General features: G+C 39.3%; 1 protein-coding gene across 4 annotated transcripts; it reads right to left on the bottom strand.

Annotated features, from left to right (window-relative positions):
* Window positions 1-6: 6 nt before the first annotated feature.
* LOC122547150 (RNA-binding protein 5-like) lies at window positions 7-14,445 on the bottom strand. Of its 4 annotated transcripts, XM_043685738.1 has the most exons (6): window positions 14,309-14,445; window positions 8,195-8,268; window positions 6,667-6,853; window positions 3,891-4,043; window positions 2,148-2,220; window positions 7-1,347 (listed from the first exon to the last, which is right to left on the bottom strand). In XM_043685738.1, exons 2-6 carry the CDS (start codon window positions 8,209-8,211, stop codon window positions 1,253-1,255), a joined length of 525 nt encoding a protein of 174 aa, XP_043541673.1. In that variant the 5' UTR covers window positions 8,212-8,268; window positions 14,309-14,445; the 3' UTR covers window positions 7-1,252. The 4 variants fall into 4 exon arrangements, with proteins under 4 accessions (XP_043541673.1, XP_043541670.1, XP_043541671.1 ...); XM_043685735.1 differs by lacking the exon at window positions 7-1,347 and having other exon boundaries at window positions 1,354-2,220; XM_043685736.1 differs by lacking the exons at window positions 7-1,347; window positions 14,309-14,445 and adding an exon at window positions 14,185-14,302 and having other exon boundaries at window positions 1,354-2,220.
* Between the last annotated feature and the right edge of the window lie 5,178 nt (window positions 14,446-19,623).

The following is a 19,623-nucleotide window of genomic DNA, read 5'->3' as shown; positions in this document are numbered from 1 at the left end:
ACGAGGATACTCCTTAAAATAATATTCATTGCAGCTGAATAGTTTTCAAGTCCTTCAAAAACTGATCTCCTGCAAGCCACAGCAGTAGATTTCAAAGCAGGTGAGGGAGGCCTGGAAGCAGATCCCTCAGCTGTCTCCAACACACAGTGTTACCATGGGCATTTTGAGCAGAACAGAAATAGGTGTAGGCTCTGAAACAACTGATTTTTCATCACTTACAACTAAAGCTTGTTCCTGATCTTCTGATGCTCAGCAGTAACTTGCTTCATATTTATATATTTTTAGGCTGCTCATGACCTTGAGTGTGTGATAAAAGTTAACTTGTATTTTAATAAAAAATGCCTTTGATACTGTCATTGTTCTGTATAAAGTACAAAACACACTAAGTAATTTAGAAGCGACCAAATTCAAAATAGCACATGTGGCTTTCAAGGAAAATTGTTTTAATTCAACTGATCCTTCACCAGGAAGGTGATAGAAACTGTTTGAGTGAGGTATTGTGGCCAATTGGTGTATTAACACCTCATATAAGGATAGAAGGCTTGTGTTTACTGTTCAGTGTACATACACCAGTCAAACTTATAACCAGGGAAATCCAAACTCTAAGTTGAAAGGTGAATCAATCAGGTCTGTAGCAGCAAACCTTTCACCAAATGAGTCCAGAGAACGAAATGCCCAGAATCAGCTCACTCGACTTCCTGATCTCTTCAACGGAAAACAACATGGAAAGCTAAAAACACGATACAATTCTATTACTCTCAACAAATATCCCACCACCCTTTTCATATTTGACTCATTCACCTACGCATTTTGTCATCTGACATTTTTGCTTTGACTTTAACCATGTGGTAAAACTGGCCTATTCTCAGCTGATGGAAGTCTAACTAAATGCAACTTTGGGCATTACGTTAGTGTAATTCCAAAAATAAGGTCACATTGAAGAACTTGGTCATTTGGTTCAATGTGAACAACATAGCTTTGTATGTATCCACAGAAAGCCAACTATAAATTTAGACTTAATTTACAGCCTATTCTCCTATGTTCAGCACTAACTTTGCTGCCCTGTATGTGAATGTTTTAGCTGTGCTTTCTACTTATTTATAAAAAGGCTGTACTTGCAATCAGTCCTAAGGGGCTCGCAATTTATACAGAAAAACAAATTATCTTGTTTTGGAGAAAAGCCCCTGTGTCTCATTACATCAGTTTTCAATACAGACAATTTGATCCTTTTTATTTTTTGTCTCCAAGAAATCTAGACTTGTGATGAAGCAACCTGATTGGCTTCCATCCATCTTGTTGCGTCCTGCAAGTGATTAAACTCCACGAAGGCGAAACCACGGCTTTGACCTAGAGACAGCATTCAGATATAGACGGGATTGTGTTAGTCAATGGGTTTTAAAGCAGCCATTCTCAGATGAATCTCTCAAGTCACCTTCCTGCTTCAAAAGCGTCTCCATTTACAATTTTGTGAAGCAGTGATTCTGTGATCTCATTTTTTTTTCCTTTTCTTTGCCATGGCAAGGAATTGAACAGTGCAAAGTTCACGGCCTGGGAGTGACAATACTTCTACAAAAAGAATGAAAAACGTTGCAAGGAAAAAAAGCATCCTTCATGCGGACCATGTGCAAATAACACTAGAAAACAACAACTTCTGAATGTGGTACCCACCTGCAACTCAGTATTCATTGGCATTTTATTTTCTGAGAGTTACTTCAGCTGTTACCACCATCACAACCACCACCCCTGTGCATAGCATTAAAGGAGTGCAGTGGAGTCAAGTGTATAATATTAAAAGGGTAAAGAAATGCAGAAAATTAAAACTGCAAGAAAAAAAAAGGAAATAATACTTTGGGAAAGGTAACTTCCAACTCCCTTTAATGATGGAATCTCTTTTTAATCTTGGACTGTCAGCCTTTGTAACTTATAAAAAGGAGAAAGGCACACTGACTACGTTGTCACTGCATAATTAAAATGGAAGTTACAACTGGTTCTCAACAAAACTATTAATTTTACGCTTCATGTTCCTCAGCCATGGCAAATTCTTGTATTCTAATTCTGAACTCTCAGCCACTGGGTAACCAAATTTTTTTTTTTTTTTGCTTTGTGGGAGGGAGGGGAAAAGCCTGGAGCAGGAACAGAAATCTCACCTGACATTTTGCTCCTCATTAGTCGCACATCTCTCGGCTGAACTCCATCATAAGGCTCTAAAACTGTTCGAATCTAGAAAGTAAATGGAAATTCTGAGTCAACGCAAATGCTGGAAGTCAATGTATGAACTGCAATGTTAAACAAGGCTCAGCAGAAGCACCTGAACTTAATCAAAATAAGTTACAGAATGACTGCGCCAAGGGAAAGTGGATACATAATAGCTCTTATAATGTGCAGGTTACATTATCAGTTCAATGATGAATTTACATAGGAAAAAGTAAAAAAAAAATTCTAGTGCTCTATTTTAAAGCAGTCAAAATTTTACAATTTTGCTTTAAAGCAAATAACACTGAACATTTTTGTACTGATAAATTACAGCAAACCTCAATAAACAAGATGGTAATTTGAGCAGTCATATACTGACCATATCTTTTCCATTTCTAACCATATTAAGTGGCACCAAAATTCCCTTATGCAATCTCATGCTTCATTTTAACATTTTTTAAATGTTTCCCTGCAGCCAAAAAATCCATTCCCACCCAACAGTCATAACTGATTGCAACTTATCCAAAACCACGAGCTGAGATAACACTGGTCTATGTGCAAAAACATGTGATCTCAAATTTATGATAATCTGAATCCAAATCCACAGAGCTTTCTAATACTCAAAGTGTTGAGTAGATTTTGCAAAATATTTAAGTGCCAGTGAAGTACTTCCCATTGTACATTGATGAGTATGTGTATTTAGGGATATTGGCTGCAAGATAAATGCTGGCTGACTCATATCTGTTTAGCACATATTTGTTTGTAAAAGGATAGCAGTTAAACCTACTGGATTAGCGAGTTTTGAGAAGATTTGTAGCTCAGGGTGAGGTTCTGGATGTAGGTTTGCTTCCTGACCTGGAAGGTTCATGGAAGGAAATGAGCCTTCCAGCTCAGAGGGCAAACCTACATCCAGAACCTCCTGGATTTCCAAGGAATTCCAATCTCAAATCTGAAAACAATTTTATTCAATTTGTTTGAATATGTTATGATATCTCTGGGACAGGTTGGTCTTGAACCCAGGCCTTCTGGCCAGAAATAGGGACACTGCCAATGTACCAGAAGACCCCAAATAATCAGAAAGAGCAAGAATCCTTTTTATTAGAAGGCCCCCAATGAATTTCAAATAGGATGTAGGAACAAAAGTAGGCCATTTGACCCATTGATATTTTACAATGTCAATGCGAACATGGCTGATCTGATCGATTCTTAACTCCATTTTATTTTGCCTCCCCCATAACCCCCAATTCTTGCAACTTGAAAGGGTTCAGAAAAGATTTACAAGCATGTTGCCTGGGTTGAAGGATTTGAGCTATAGGGAGAGGCTGAATAAGCTGGAGCTGTTTTCCCTGGAGCGTTGGAAGGCTGACCTTATGGAGGTTTATAAAACATGAGGGGCAAGGAAACGATAAATAGACAAGGTCTTTTCCCTGGGTTGGAGGAGTCCAGAACTAGAGCGCATGAGTTTGGGTGAGGAGGGAAAAAGATGTAAAAGTGACTGAAGTGGCAACTTCTTCACACAGAGGGAAGTGCATGTATGGAATGAGTTGCTACAGGAAATGGTGAAGGCTAATGCAATTACAGCATTTAAAAGGAAACTGGACAGGTTTCAAGAATTGAAACAACCTCATTTGTTTTTCCTATTGCCTTTTCTTTTGAAGGAGCATTATTCAAGTATAACACTGGAGAAAATAACATACATCATCCTCTGTCGTAGATGAGGGCAGTCCTCTGAGCATAATAGTCTTGCTTTCTTTTTCGTTATTCAGGTCATTTCGATCTGGATCCCTATAGTCACCATCTGAATGGTAACCACCATCTGATCGATCGCTGCTTCTTCTTTCTTGATATCTCTAAAATGAAAATTTGGAAGAACTTGAGCATAACAGAGCTGAAGAAAATCTCAGAACAACAGTGACAATCATTTCGACAGACAAGAGACTAACAAAGCATACAAAAGCAACCTATTGAGAATGCTGGAAATATAAAAATTAATAAAAAAGATTAATTGATCTGAAACATTTGCTGTTTCCCATTCTAGATGCTGCCCGACTGCTGATTGTTCCCAAGTTTTTCTGTTTCCATTTATAACTGACAAAGCATACTGGGAAATCAAATACACACTACTAAGTAAGTGAATATAGATTTATTTTGTCAGCCTTACCTGGCCATTGCTGAGCACAAACTACATAGCTTCCCGATAAAAGAAATTTCATATGGGGACATGATTATCAGATTACCAACCCTCACTTCCCAGAGGCTGACTGAAAGGACACTTTGCAGAGGGCAAGTTTCTCATTCTTTCAAAAGGTGCTGACGATTAGTACACAATTATTTTTGTAAAAGCACAGATGCAAGTTATCTATATATTCAAACTTTGTTCATGAGGAAATGTTCTTAATTCACTAACTGAATGGTCTATTTCATAATGAGGTGGGTTATCGAGAAACTGGCTAACATGCAAACATATTTAGTGAGTTTTAACTTTTACCACTGTTGTTAAAGATTTTGATGGTAAAGCTACTTGTCAACCTTGCTGTAAACCAAAAATTATGAGGGAGACAAAAATTGGCTTTCTGCATTCCCCTTTTCTAAATGTAGAGAAGTACTCAACTGATTGCTGACAGGGTACAAAAGCAAAGACTTACATCAAGCAGAACACATTCAACTTTGGATACTCAAGTAGATACTATGATAGATTGACTGCATGAAGAAACTAAGTTAGGCAGTGTGCAGCACAACAGGCAACACATTATGTGACGTACTTTAATTGTTTTATTTTGAAATGGACCTTTTTAACACATTTGCATGCAGGAGATCAAGAGCCGTACTCCCCTTGTTTTTGCACCACCAGCTTTGTCGTTCAATCAATCCTGTCTCCAGTCAGATCCTATCCCAATCCACTTTTGCATTGTTCAAGCTTTAAACTTACAGAACATCGCTAACATTTTCAGTAAAATCAGAACATGCAGTGCAGAGTTACATTCTTCTACTGTGGAGGTAGATGTATGTTCCTTACAAATCTGCATGATACAATCATGTAATAAGATGTGCTTTCTTCTTAAACATAACCCATTGTGCAATATGACAAACAAGCAGTGAACAAATATTGCAAAAATCAGCAATTTAAGCTCAATGTGTTAGAGACATTGTCCCCATTCTTCTCTACCTTAATTGTGCTAACATTTCACAATATGTTGCTGAATGAGTGACACATGACAAAGTCAACAGGAGAAAGTCTAGACTGTCGGTGTAATTGTGTACAAAAACTACCTACCATGATAACTCAAATCAAAAGCCACAATTAGCTTCTAAATTGCAGATTTATCAGGAAGCCATGGCACAACATCGCACCACTTGGGAAAATACCATATCTAGGTAGTTACGACAACTGCCACTTATCAATTATTATTGGATGACCGCATCATAGGCACATTGGTAATGTAGTCAAGATTCGTCATGCGCAATCATTGCAACAATGCACATTGCCTCGTTGTAGACAGGAAAATGACGTAATGGTGACAGTGCAAGATCAGTAATTAGAAACCCAGGCCAATGTAGCTAGTGGAATTTGAATTAAATAAATAATTCTGGAAATTAAAGCTCATCTCTGTGACTATGATAATCAACATTAATCAATCAATCTTAAAAGCCCAGCTAGTTCATTAATGTTCTTTGGAGAAGGAAATCTGCCTCCCTTATCTGGTCTGTCCTGCACGAGAGTCCATACCCACAGCAAAGTAGATGATTTTAACTAACCCCTGGAATAGCCCAAGCAAGCTGCTTAATTCCAAGGACGATGGGAAGAGTGAGTAAAATGCTGCTAGAATTTCCACATCTATTGAAATTATTTAAAAACAATAGGAACATACAATTCACCAAGAAAAATCAATTTTACCAGGTTAATAAGACTGCACAACTTGCACGCTATCACGCCATCTTTTGAAGAATGACTGACACTTGGAAAAGTGGCAGATAAAGATAAAATAAGGATGTGTGGCTTAATCAAATTAAATGCTTTGAGGGTTAATAGCACTAGAGACAAGAGAGTAGCTATATGAATTTCTGGACAAACTCCCTTTACTAGAAGCTCCACATATAATTAATAGCAAAAGTTCACATACTGAAAGCAATTTTTTGATGGATATTGGTACTTAACTGAAAGTGAGAGAACAGGGCAGGAAGAAAGAAAGAGAACTAACAGAGTGCATCAGATAGTGTTCCCAATAATGTCTGGTGCATTAGCACTTTATCATTTATTGTAATGACCTAGGTAAGACTTCATGTTCAAGTTTGTAGGAAACAAGGTGGAGCTGCAGCAAGTGACATAAGAACGAATGAGGAACATAGGAGTTAGTGGGATAAACCGTGGCCAGTTTTAATGTTAACTGATTCTTCCTACAGATATTGCAGACAACTTCACCAATAATAATAGGCTGGGCACTAAGTATTAAATTCCAGTAAATATTCACTTACACCAACTTCAGCACTCTCAGAGTTTCGATGATCTTGATGTCGACGATTACGGCGATCGTCACTGGAATTTCTGTAATCATAATCCCGATCTGTGCCTCTTGAGCTCCGATCCCTCCGCTCTCGAAATTCCACTCGGTCCTTGATCTGATCAGATCCATACCTGCCATTCCGTTCAGTTCTACTTACTCTGAAAAGAGAGGGTGTTGTGACAAAAACAAATGCCTACATATATATCCCTCCACGCATGCTACTAAACAGTTTTTTTCCTGTAATTTCTTTTATTTCCAATTGCCAATATCTGTAGTGTCATAATTTTATTTGACAAAGAAATAGTTTTAGGTATCAGGTGTCAGGTAACATTCTCCGTGTGGACGGCACGGTGGCACAGTGGTTAGCACTGCTGCCTCACAGCGCCAGAGACCCGGGTTCAATTCCCGCCTCAGGCGACTCTCTATGTGGAGTTTGCACATTCTCCCCGTGTCTGCATGGGTTTCCTCCGGGTGCTCCGGTTTCCTCCCACAATCCAAAAAATGTGCAGGTTAGGTGAACTGACCATGCTAAATTGCCCGTAGTGTTAGGTAAGGGGTAAATGTAGGAGAATGGGTCTGGGTGGGTTACGCTTCGGCGGGTCGGTGTGGACTTGTTGGGCCGAAGGGCCTGTTTCCACACTATAAGTAATCTAATCTAATCTAATCTAATCTAATCTAATCTAAACACAAGTAGATACTCTGGAACTTCTGTGTTTACTACCAATGGCCCTTCTCATCGATTGAATCCTTTCTTATTTCATGATGACCCATCAGGACTAAGGTTTCATAACACTGACCTAAGGCCACTAATTAGCTAGATGATAGATAATGCCTGTCCTCAAACTTTTGATAGATGATGCCCCTGTTCTGTTTGTATTTAGAACTTTTTTTCAAATGTTATTGTAGCACTTATGCATTTACAAAGAAACCTAAAATTTAGGAAGCAGGATTGCTTACAGTTTAGGGATTTCTCAATATATGCCAAGAAATTATAAAGATAAAAAAAACCAAAAATACCTGGTGTGTGTTAATATACTTGCATGGCACATAGCCAATGTAAACGTGGATTGATAAAGTTTAAAATGGAGAAAGATGAGAAGATTTTGAACAAAAAAAAGCTGCTAGTTACCATCATGACCTCACAATATGACTACTAGTTGTATAAAAGCCTGTTTAAACAATATTCATGGTTATTTGCGCTTCACCCACTCCAAAACATCAATTTAATGCTGTATGATATCAAGATCAATGAAAGAAACTTCAAAACCTAACTCAACTAAAACACATTTATGTTTAATCAAATTCAAATATTGCAGAATGCATTGGGAACTAGAATACATGTAAAATGGACACTGAAAATTAGGGATTTCAAGGGCTCATTCCCACCAATTGTACATTAATGTTCTTTAACCTTAAATGTCATAAGCAACTTTCACTATACAAGCACAATAATACATTGCCTGCAAAAACTTACAAGGAAGTGGATTCAGGGTACTCACCTCTTATTAGAACCCATCCTTCAAAAGGAATTGATTTTAAGGACAACTTCCCTGCGATGACCTGTTTATATGACCTGGTAAATAAGACAGCAAATCATCAAAGTTCAACTCGTTGAACATAAAAACATTTCCACTTTACAACACAGTCACAAGCTCTTATTACTCCAACGGGGAAGCCACTGTTTTAATTCACCTTTAACGGTTTCCTACTCAGCTACAACTCGAAGTGGCCTAGTTTTAGGAAGACGAACATCCAAATCCATCCCAGTACAGTATTTCTTCAGCATTTAGGATTTAAGTGTTCTTCTTTGTTTATTCTTCAATTATCTGTGCGCAGAGCGCAAGTAAAGGTTCCTCCAGAAGGGATGGATCAGGGTTGCCCTAAGTGGACCAATTTTATGCGTAATCCCTCCATGCCAAGAAAACTCAAGCAAAGGAAGAAAACCAAATGAAATCAATGCACACAGGAATGGAAATAACAAACAAACAAACAAACAATCTGCCTGAAGTTTTAGTTAGATAATGGCGACTAAACTCATGTTTGCAGTCTACATTTAGACATTGCATCATTCTAGAGTTCAGGGTTTATTCTCCAAATTACAACAGAAATAAATTCAGGTAAGGTGTTTGGATGGAACTTGAGACAGGTGATCAGAGAAAGGCCTAAAAGCAACACAGAAAAGATTGATAAAGAAGCTATATACATTTTGTCTGTGCTGAATATCAGTCTGAAAGCAAAGGACATTTATAGGAATTAGAGAACATCTAAAATAAATGTCCAAGCAATTTGAGGAAACCTCATCAAATCAGACTGGCCAAATATCAACTGAACATCAGCCATATTCAACAACGTATCCAAGTAACTAAAGTTTAAGTAGAATCATTTACATAGATAAAAGTATCAGCACTTATAAAGCTCTTTTCATGATTTGGTTGACAGATAATAAATTTGCAGCTGTTAATTGACATTTGGCAAGGTCACAGAAACAGGAATAAGGCAGACAATGAGATGAGCAACTGTTTCAAAAAAATATCAGTTGAGTAATAAACATTGAACAGTACCCTGAAGAACTCCTGTGCTCTCTGAATAGCAACATGTATTCTTTGCTGTTCACTCAAAAAGGCTTCTAGATCCTCAAATTACCATTTCATCCAAAACACTGATGCTCAAAATCCTTTTCTACCACAACAATGTCTTATATGCTAAATAATGTATGCATGTCTCTACAATGGGGCTTGACACCCTAACTGTTTGACTGGTGCAAGATCTGGCCTATTTGGAAGGTCAAACTACAAGAACTGGATTACCTAAGTCAGAAGTTAAATTAGAAACTACCTTCACCTTCAAGCAAAACCAAAACAAAAATCCTCCTCAAATATAACATTTTTATGCTCAAAGTGTCCACTTACATGATTGCAGATATCCATCCATCATTACTGACATTAAATAAGATTGAGACATCAAATGCAACTTCTTACCTGGTATTTATGGCTACAAAGTAGAAATTAGAACTTGAAGTAAAAATTAGGCAGCCATGTGGTCTATTCTATTGCCAAATATTTGCAAACAAGATGAAGTGTGAAGGAATGAGTTAGAGGCTTAACTGTTAGCTGCATGACAGCTTCTTAAACAAGAACAGTATTGGTCCTGAGTGCCTTTTTTACCTCCTTTAGGTGGTTCAAATACATATTGAATTTTATTTGCATAAAACTACAGAATTCCTTGGATAATTACATTAGATAACTTATCTTTCATGAGACATTTCAACACTTTCCAAATCGTTTATAAACATCTCACTTTAGATCTTCGGACGAAAAGATGTGGAATGATTACAAGCTCCATTAAGGCACTGTACCAGGTTTCAAAGAATTTTGTATGTGTCATTGAAATTATGAAATGAAAAATTTAGGTACATCTCTGGTCTCAGTGATTAAATAAGCCAACTGTGTGGTAGTGAACCAGAAACAAGAAGGTTAGGTATTATTTCTGAGCCATGTCATAACAACTTTAACAAGTTAAAAGGAAGTCAATCTAGATATTCCCCAACAGGAAATCCAGGATGAATCAGGACGCACAGAACCTGCTAAAAATCAGATGTGAGGACTTCACATCAGGAGACGCACTAAAATATGAGGAATCCAAATATGACCTCCGCAGAGCCATTAAAACAACCAAGGACAAATACCGATCCAAACCAGACACCTGGTGACTATGGCAAGGACTGAATGAAATTCACAGGTTTTAAAAAGAGATAGTGCAAGATAGCAGATGATTACACATCCCTCCAGATCATCTCAACGCCTTCTATGCTCACTTTGAGCAGAATTTCAGCAGAGGTAACACCTATTCCTGACTATCCCAATAGTCACCGCATCAGAGGTCAGATCAGTTTTCATTTGTGTGAATCCAAGGAAAGCAATGGGGTACCAGGTTGTGCACTCAGAGCAAGCACAGTGCAATTGGCAGAGGTCTTCTCAGACATCTTCAATCTCTCCCTGCAGCAGGTCACTGTCCCTGCCTGTTTCAAGAGGGCAAACGTCATTCCTGCGACTAAGGCAGCATGTCTCAAATGACTACTGCCCAGTGGCCCTAACTTCGGTGTCAATGAAGTGCTTTTGAAAAGCTGGTCATGGCATTAATCAACTCCAGCCTCCCCACTACTCTTGACCCACTCCAATTTGCCTATCGGATCAACAGATCCACATCAGATGCCATATCACTTACCCTTCGCTTCTCCCTAGAACAGCCTGACACCAAGAACAGCTACATAAGAATCCTACTCATTGACGACAGTTCAGCCTTCAACACTATTATCCCCTCGAGACTGATTACTAAACTTAGTGGTCTCAGACTAGGTCCCACTCTCTGCAACTGGATCCTCAGTTGTGGGCGGCATGGTGCTCAGTGGTTAGCACTGCTGCCTCACTGTGTCATGGAGCCGGGTTCAATTCCAGCCTTGGGTGACTGTCTGTGTGGAGTTTGCACCTTCTTATGTCTGTGTGGGTTTCCTCCGGGTGCTCTGGTTTCCTCCCACAATCCAAAGATGTCTAAGTCAGGTGAATTGGCCACGCTAAATTGCCCATGGTGTTAGGTGCATTAGTCAGGGGTAAATATAAGGTAGGGAATGGCTCTGGGTGGGTTACTCTTCCAAGAGTCTGTGTACACTTGTTGGGCCAAAGGGCCTGTTTCCATACTGTAGGGAATCTAATCTCAGTTTCCTGACTCACAGGCCACAATCAGTGAAGATTGGAGACAATATTTCAATCTCAACACTGGAGCCCCTCAGGGGTGTGTACTCAGCCCCCTACTGTACTCACTGTATACCCAAGACTGTGTCGCCAAATACCAGACTAACACCATTTACAAGTTCACTGATGACACCACCATAGTCGGTCGAATCTCAGACGGCGATGAAACAGACTACAGACAGGAGGTGGAAGACCTGGAATAATGGTGCACTGAGAACATCCTAGCTCTCAATGCCGGCAAAACCAAGGAACTCATTATTGACTACTGGCAGGATGTTACTCATGCCCCCCTACACATTAACAGCACAAGGGTAGAACAAGTGGAGAGTGTCAAGCTCCTGGGAGTGGTCATCCACAACAAGCTTTTCTTGGACTCATGTGCACGTACTGGTTACAAAGGGCCAACAACTTTTCTTCTTCAGGCAGCTGAAGAAATTTGGCATGATGGCAAATACCCTTGCCACCTTTTATAGGTACACCAACGACAGCATTCTGTCTGGATGTATCACTACCTGGTAAGGCAACTGTACCATTCAAGAGCATCGACAGTTACAGACAGTGGTGAGCTCGGCCCAGACAATCACAAAGGCCAACCTCCCATCAAAGAATCCATCGACCAGGCCCGCTGTCAAGGAAAGGCCGCCAACATTCTCAAAGATCTATCCCACCCTGGCATTGTTTTTCTACAACATTTATCATTGGGGAGAAGGTACAGAAGTCTGAACACATGCACCAGTCGGTTTCAAAACAGTTTCTATCCTACTGTTAGAATACTGAATTAACTCTCAAACTCTTAACATTTGCCTCTACTTGTGTTTTATTTTTACCGCTGTTTACCCATTATTTACTTACCTATGCTACTTAACTCTGACCTGCCTGTATTGCTCGCAAGACAAAACTTTTCACTGTGCCTTGGTACACGTGACAATAAATACAATTCAATTCAAGATGATCTAGAGACCAATCCAATGTGCTTCAGTAGTCTCTGAATATTGAGGCAAACAAGTAAAAATAGTCAGACTTTTCCTCGAAAAAGAACTGTGAACTCTACTTCTTTACAGTATGCATTTTTGTGAAGTGGCTCAGAAACCTCAAGAGACTGCACATACTGGAGATCAGAGCTGAAAAGTCTGGAGGTGGAAACGTACAGCTGGTCAGTCAGCATCTGAAGTGCAGGAGGATCTACGTTTTGAGCATAAGCTCTTCCAGCTCCACAATCTTCGACTCAGTAACTTCAGAATCACATCTTATTTAATATCGCCCATGTATGAACAAGCATTAAATGTAATTATTTAGAAAGTGTCCCTTACAAACACACACCTAATCCTTTACTGCCCTCCTTCCCTCCCAAGGAGATAAGCCTAAATATCAATACTACTCAGCTTTCTGAGCAGTAGGGCTCATCCATCACACACATTCAACAGGGGGAGATAAATCTTCACAAAACAAGCAAAACACAAAAAAAGTATTAGAAGAAACACAGAACAAGTGACACATCAAGACTGTGTATGGCCACCCAAGATGGTGACAAAGATTAAAAAGAGAAAAGGCAGAATGACCAGAACCTTATCCCACAGTATCCCAGTGATGAACTATGACAAATTCAGCTGCCATAAAAAAATTTCAATATTCAGAAATTCTAAATACCTAACAGCTACTATGGAAAATGAAAACCTCCTTCAGTTTGTATCAGCTTGGTTTAATGATCCTGTTCCCTAGATGCTGCCTGACCTGCTGCGCTTTTCCAGCAACACATTCCCATTAATGATATGAACATGAGTCATGAGTGTCTCAGGTTAATCCCACTCCAAAAGCTGTAATGCTCTTAGAGTGGATTGATATTATTTGATGACTTTTTTCTAGGTTAATGATCTAGAAATTTCAAAACTTATTTTTTTAAAATCAAAAATAGAAATTGCTGGTAAACCACAGGTCTCACAGTATCTGTGGACAGAAATCAGAGTTAATGTTTCAGGTCCAGTGACCCTTCTTCAGAACCATACCATGCAGAGATGAAACCACTCAAGTAAAATTAAACAATTATACTCGGAGGAATACAAAAAAATCCTGAGACACTTAAAACAAAAGCAGGAAGTTACATTTTCTGGCGAGCCTTCCTTCAATAGCAAAATCCACTTCGAATAAATTGTTTACTACACTTGCCCAAAAGTCAAGATCTAGAATCTACTGTAATGGATATCCCAGGTTGCTTTTGGCCTGGAGATTATAAACGTAGGGAGCGGAGAGACCATGGAGAGTTTCGGAAACAAGAGCTGGATGAGGAGCCGACAAGTAGCGAAACCTGAAGTCCCTTTCGTTTCAAATTGTGCCACAAAACCTAGATTTTGAACCCAGCCCCAAAGCTTCCCGCTGTTTGTAATTTGGCACAAAAATGGCAGTCCATGTCGTCTTTGGAGTCTGTAGCCAAATCAGAAATACAAAAATAAATGAGGTAATACCTCTAGGAATTGCAAGTTTTTTTGGAACACGCCAGTTGATTCCAAAATGAAAATTATCATAAATGCAAATGAAACGGAAAAAAAACAATCGAATACATAAAACGGTGTTAAACATAAACAACACACGAGTCACTGTAAACTCTAATGCTGCATAAATGAATACGGGCACTCTTTCTATAAATTGACTGATTATTTCCGTCGTGAAAGACAATGACACTGAACGGAAAACAACTTGCAAGAGCAGCCCACCACTCTCCCTATACTGCAATAGGCCTCCCTTACCCAGATGAAGCTGCTGAAACTTTATGACCGTCGGCCACCCTACTCGTCACCACTGCTCCTCTGAAAACCCGACAGACGTCGCCTTCACTACCACGTAAGACGCTCGATAGCAAGAATCACATACCCAGATTGACTAGCTCGGTCTAAGGCTCAACTCCCGTCAAGACAACCAACCGCCATTACATACACAAACAGAACACAGTGGGAGAGACACACGGAGATAAGATGGCGTCCGTCTTTCCCGTAACGCACCGCGACATGGCCCACCCTCAGGATTGGTTAACCACAATTTGCATTCTGGGAGTCGTAGTCCTCCAGTTTTCTCCCTTACCACCCCAACAAAAGCACCACACAATAAAATGGCGCAGAAGTAATATGGGCGTGCCTTGATTACAATGATTGGGTCACGTTCACAAATCTCTGGCTGCAGATGAGACTTGAACACAAACTTTCTGGCCGAGACAAACCATCGTGCTACAATATTCTCCGCCTTATATTTTTTTTCACATTATATGGTGCTTTTCAGCATAGTCAAACATGATTATTCAATTCACAGAAACCGATTTATTGAATTGGATGTTGGTTGGTTTGCGGTATATATCAGTGTGAATTCAATTCCTACATTTAACCGTTGAAGGACTGTCTTTCACAACATCGTTCCTGAAGTGTGGTGACCCTTAAGTTAAATCAATAGTCACTGAACTGTAGGCTAAGTTATGCACTAATCAGTTCTTGAATTTTCCAAAAGCAAAATTTCACTTCTGTTGGAAATGGAGGTCCATATTATTTGATGAATTTATTGTCATGTGTATCTACTACAAATACAGTGAAAAGTGTTGTTTAGTGTCGTCACTCTCTGGCATAAGAACTAAGAGCAGAAGTAGGCAGTTCAGCAGCCAGAGCCTGCTCCACCATTCAAAACAAACATGGCTGATCTCAACTCCGAGAAAGTGTGGACTGCAGATGCTGGAGATCAGAGCTGAAAAATGTGTTACTGGAAAAGCGCAGCAGATCAGGAGAAAGTGAGGACTGCAGATGCTGGAGATCAGAGCTGAAAAATGTGTTGTTGGAAAAGTGCAGCAGGTCAGATCAACTCCGGAGCTCTGCTCCACTTTTCTGCCTGCTCTCCAGAACCCTTCAATCCATATCTTATTAAAATCTGTCCATCTTCTTAAATGTACTAGCATCCTCGGCATTCTGTGGTTATGAATTCTAAACACACAGCATTGTTTCAGATAAGTAATTTTCTCCTTATTTCTGTTTTAAATCTGCTATCCATTATCCTAAAAATACAACCTCTTGCTCTAAATTACCCCATGAGTAAACATCCTTTCTACATCTGCTTTGTCAATCCCCTTGAGTATCTTATATACCTCAACTAGATTCCTCTCATTCTTCTCAACTCCAGAGAGTATAAGTTTAAACTGCTCCATCTCTTTTCATTAAACAGTTTGCTCAGTTCTGGAATCAATCTAGTGAACCTCCTCTGGACTGCTTCCAATACAACTACATCCCTCCTCAAGTAAGGTGACCAAAATTGAATACAGGACTCCAGGTACAGTCTCACAGTTTGTACAGCCTTGTACAGTTGCAGCAACACTTCCTACTTTTATACTCTATTCCTTCAGCAATAAATGCCAAAACCCCAACTGTCTTCCTTATTACCTGCTGTACTTTCGTACTAGTTTTCTGCAATTCATGCACGAAGACACCCACATCCTTCTGCACTGAAGCACTCTGAAGTTTCTCTCCATTTAGATAATAAGTTGCCCTCCTTTTCCCCTGTCCAACGTGGATTACCTCACTTATCTACATTAAACGTAATCTGCCAAAGTTTTGCCCCATTTCTATATCCGTTTGTAATTTTCTTATTTCTCCATAGCAATTTACTTTTCCTCCTACTTTCCTCATCTGCAAAATTTGGCTATAGTACTTTCCATTCCCACGTCTAATTGATTAATACAGATTGTAAATAGTTAGGGGCCAAGAACCAGACTCTGTGACACCACACTATTTACTTCTTGCCAACCAAATAAAGACTCATTTATCCTGACTCTGTGCTTTCTGTTGGTTTACAAATCTCAATTTATTATCAGTGAAAAAGGTTGTTTAGTGTCACCACTCTCTGGCACTATCTTAAGACACAGAAAATAAACCATAATACAGAATATAAAGTCAGAATAATAAACAATAAAGTTCATATTATAGTCTTAACACAATAAAGTTAGGTGATCTTTGGCTCAGCTGCCACTTCTAGCTCAGCCATGGGTCTCGATTCAAACTCCTCCACCCCAAGATCTTGACTGGCTGCTGTTTAACTGGTGACACTGCTGCAACTATGCTTGGCTGCACCAGTGCCGCCGAAACAAAGAGTTGCCACTTTATGGCATCATCTTGCCTCCACCAACACCATCGCCATTAGTTGATGCGGGGCCAATCTTGCTGACCGGCCTCCGCCATTGATGCAGGATCCTGCGCTGGGACCAAGCTTGCTGCTGTCAGGTGCCCTGGCCTAGCCATTATCCAAGCTAATCCTCAATCCAAACTAATAAATTACACCTAACCCCATATAATCTTACCTCGTAATTTTAGCTTTTGTGTGGCCCTTTCTTGATGCCCTCTAGAGGTCCAGTCTTCATCTATAGAATCTCCCTGAGACAAATTGCTCTTTATGTCTTCAAAGAACTCTGATAAATTAGTCAAACATGATTTACTCTTCATAAAACCATGGTATTAAAGTTTCAATATTGAAGTCTCAAAGTTTTAGGGCTTACTAAGGGCAAATCTATGAGAATTTGGCAGAAAAGGGGACAGCTGAAAAAGAAAGACAGCAATTGCACTTATATCGTGCCTTTCTCAATGTTCTAGAAAGCTTTATGCTTAATAAACTGCAAGTGAATGTTGTTGACAAACACTGCACTCCCTCAGTATAAAAGTAAAGAATGAACCTAAATTACTTGCTGTCACCTCTAAAATGGTGTCTAAACCCATGTAGTCAGAGACTAATGTTGAGCTGAACTGACAATTGTAAAGATTGCCATCAGTCCTACCTCTTTCAATGATATCTGCTTGGGGGTAGAGAGACTGATGCAGTTTACTTAGAAACTCGAGTGCACACACTAAAAAAATCCAGCATAACAAGATTTTGTCAGTTCCAAGTTCCTATTCCTTTTAACAGTGGCTTTATACTGCAAGTTGTCAGGAACTTCACCAGATGAAACATCGCAATACAAAGTGACATCTTAAATCAATTTCAACTGATTTCCTTGGTGTGGAAACTGAATACTTTCAACAAAGATTATATCTAGAATATTCAGTAGATTCTTTTGAATTCTCACCAACTGTGAGTATCTAGTGTACTGCAAACATGGATAATGAAAACATAGCACACTTCAGGACTTAAACATATAGGGAGGTGGACACAGTGGTAATGTCAGAAATAAAAGCAGAAGTTGCTGGAAAAGCTCAGCAGATCTGGCAGCATCTGTGAAGAGAAATCAAAGTTTACATTTTGGGTCCGCTGACAGTAGTAATATCACTGCACTGATAATAAAGAGCCCCAAGCTAATGTTCTGGGGAAATGGGTTTAAATCTCACCATGGTAGATAGTAAAATTTGATTTCAAGAAAAATCTAGAATGAAAAGCAAGTCTGATGGCAGCAATGTGGATTGCTTTAAAATCAATTTGGTTCACTAATGTCCTTCAGGGGAAAACTACCGCCATCCTACCTGAGTTGGCCTACATGATTTCTGACCAACAGAAATATGGTTGACTCTTAACTGCTCTCTGAAATGGCTGCAGAGCCAATCAGTTCTAGGACAGTTTGGGATGGTAACAATTTGTTAACAATGGCCACCTCCCATACAAGAATAAAGAAAAAAAGACTGAAACTTCAGCACATTAAAAGAGAGTGCTTAAATTGGCTGAAGTCCTACATTGCAGGAGAAACATTAACCTAAGGATTACCTACCAGCTCAGATGAACATAAAATATTCCACACTTTCTTGTTCTCTGGGCCAAAAATTATCCCTCAATTAATACCACCAAAAACAGATCAACTGATCATTTATTTCGGTTATTTGTGAGGTCTAGCTATATGTAAATTGGTTGCCAAATCAGTCTACATAATAATGACTTCACATTGTTGACTGTGAAATACTTTAGCTATCTTAAAGTCATGAAAGTTTACCATATAGATACAAACTCTTTCTTTATAACTGTTATTCATCAGCTATCTGATTATCAATTGTGCACGTGTCAGACTTCAAACCAAATTTTGCTTCATTCAGCTGGAAGTTGCCTCATGGTTACCCGCACAGAGTCACTGGGTGGCGCTTAATTACCTAGGCAAAAGTGAGGACTGCAGATGCTGGAGATCACCGTCAAGATTAGAGTGGTACTGGAAAAGCACAGCTGGTCAGGCAGCATCCGAGGAGCAGGAAAATCGATGTTTTGGGCAGGAGAAATTTCCTGATCAAGGGCTCCTGCCCGAAATGTCGATTTTCCTGCTCATCGGATGCTGCTTGACCGGCTGTGCTTTTCCAGCACTACTCTAATCTTGGCACTTAATTACCCTATAACTTGTGGTGTCTCAAGTGCGTTATTCCAAATCTACAGACAGTGACATCACCAAAGAAAACCTGTTATCATCTGTATGCTGATGACACTCAGATCTCCCTTACCCACTGTGCTGAGCGAACAGAAATTTCCTTCAATAAATAGTGAACTCACAGCAAACTCTGTTCACTGGCTCCATCCCTTCCCCTTGAAAACTGTTTGGGGCTGAACAAGACTGGTTGCAATTTTGGTGTCATGCATGATAACCTTCTCCATACCATCACTAACAGACAATTTCTACCTCTATGACGTCATCTGACTTTGCTCATGACAGCTTATTTGTTGCCAAAACCCTCATTATGACGTTTTTTAACCTCTAAAATTAATTATTCTGTATTAGGTTAAAGATGTTTGATAATACAATGTTGTTTTTATGTAAAGACTGTTAAATGTATTTCCAGAAATGAAGACACAATAAGAACAAATTGTCATCATAAACACATTTGAATCTGAAGACATCATTTTAAATAAAAGCATTGTCAGATATTCCCATATTTTGCAGGAATAATGCACTCAGCCCGCAGTGTCTGCATACCTGCTTACTCACGAGTTCAGCCCCGAACCCATCTTTATTTCACCCACTATCCTCAATATATTAATTGCATGGTCCTCCGCATTACATGGGAGTAGCATCGGCATCTTTTGTTATCCACAGAAGTCTATGTCCTATCCTTGCAGATAATGGCGAGTGAATGTAATTCCTCGAATTTCTCTCTGTGCAGAACTGATAAATAATGAATATAATATCTCATCCAATTTCAAAAGGCTTTACTCACTCACTCGGATTAGGTCGGATTAGAACGTCAACATGGATTTAGTAA

Source organism: Chiloscyllium plagiosum, unplaced genomic scaffold (assembly GCF_004010195.1).
Source record: "Chiloscyllium plagiosum isolate BGI_BamShark_2017 unplaced genomic scaffold, ASM401019v2 scaf_11556, whole genome shotgun sequence".
Classification (NCBI taxonomy): Eukaryota; Metazoa; Chordata; class Chondrichthyes; order Orectolobiformes; family Hemiscylliidae; genus Chiloscyllium; species Chiloscyllium plagiosum.
Note: the sequence above shows the minus strand (reverse complement) of the source record. Positions and strands in the feature narration are given on the sequence as shown.

Excerpts from the sequence above, each read along its gene's own strand:
- LOC122547150 (XM_043685735.1), bottom strand. Across the intron at positions 4,044-6,666 it reads CTGAGAGTGCTGAAGTTGGT|AGATATCAAGAAAGAAGAAG; the intron begins GTAAGTGAATAT and ends TTTTCATTTTAG. Across the intron at positions 2,221-3,890 it reads CATCTACGACAGAGGATGAT|ATTCGAACAGTTTTAGAGCC; the intron begins GTATGTTATTTT and ends TTTACTTTCTAG.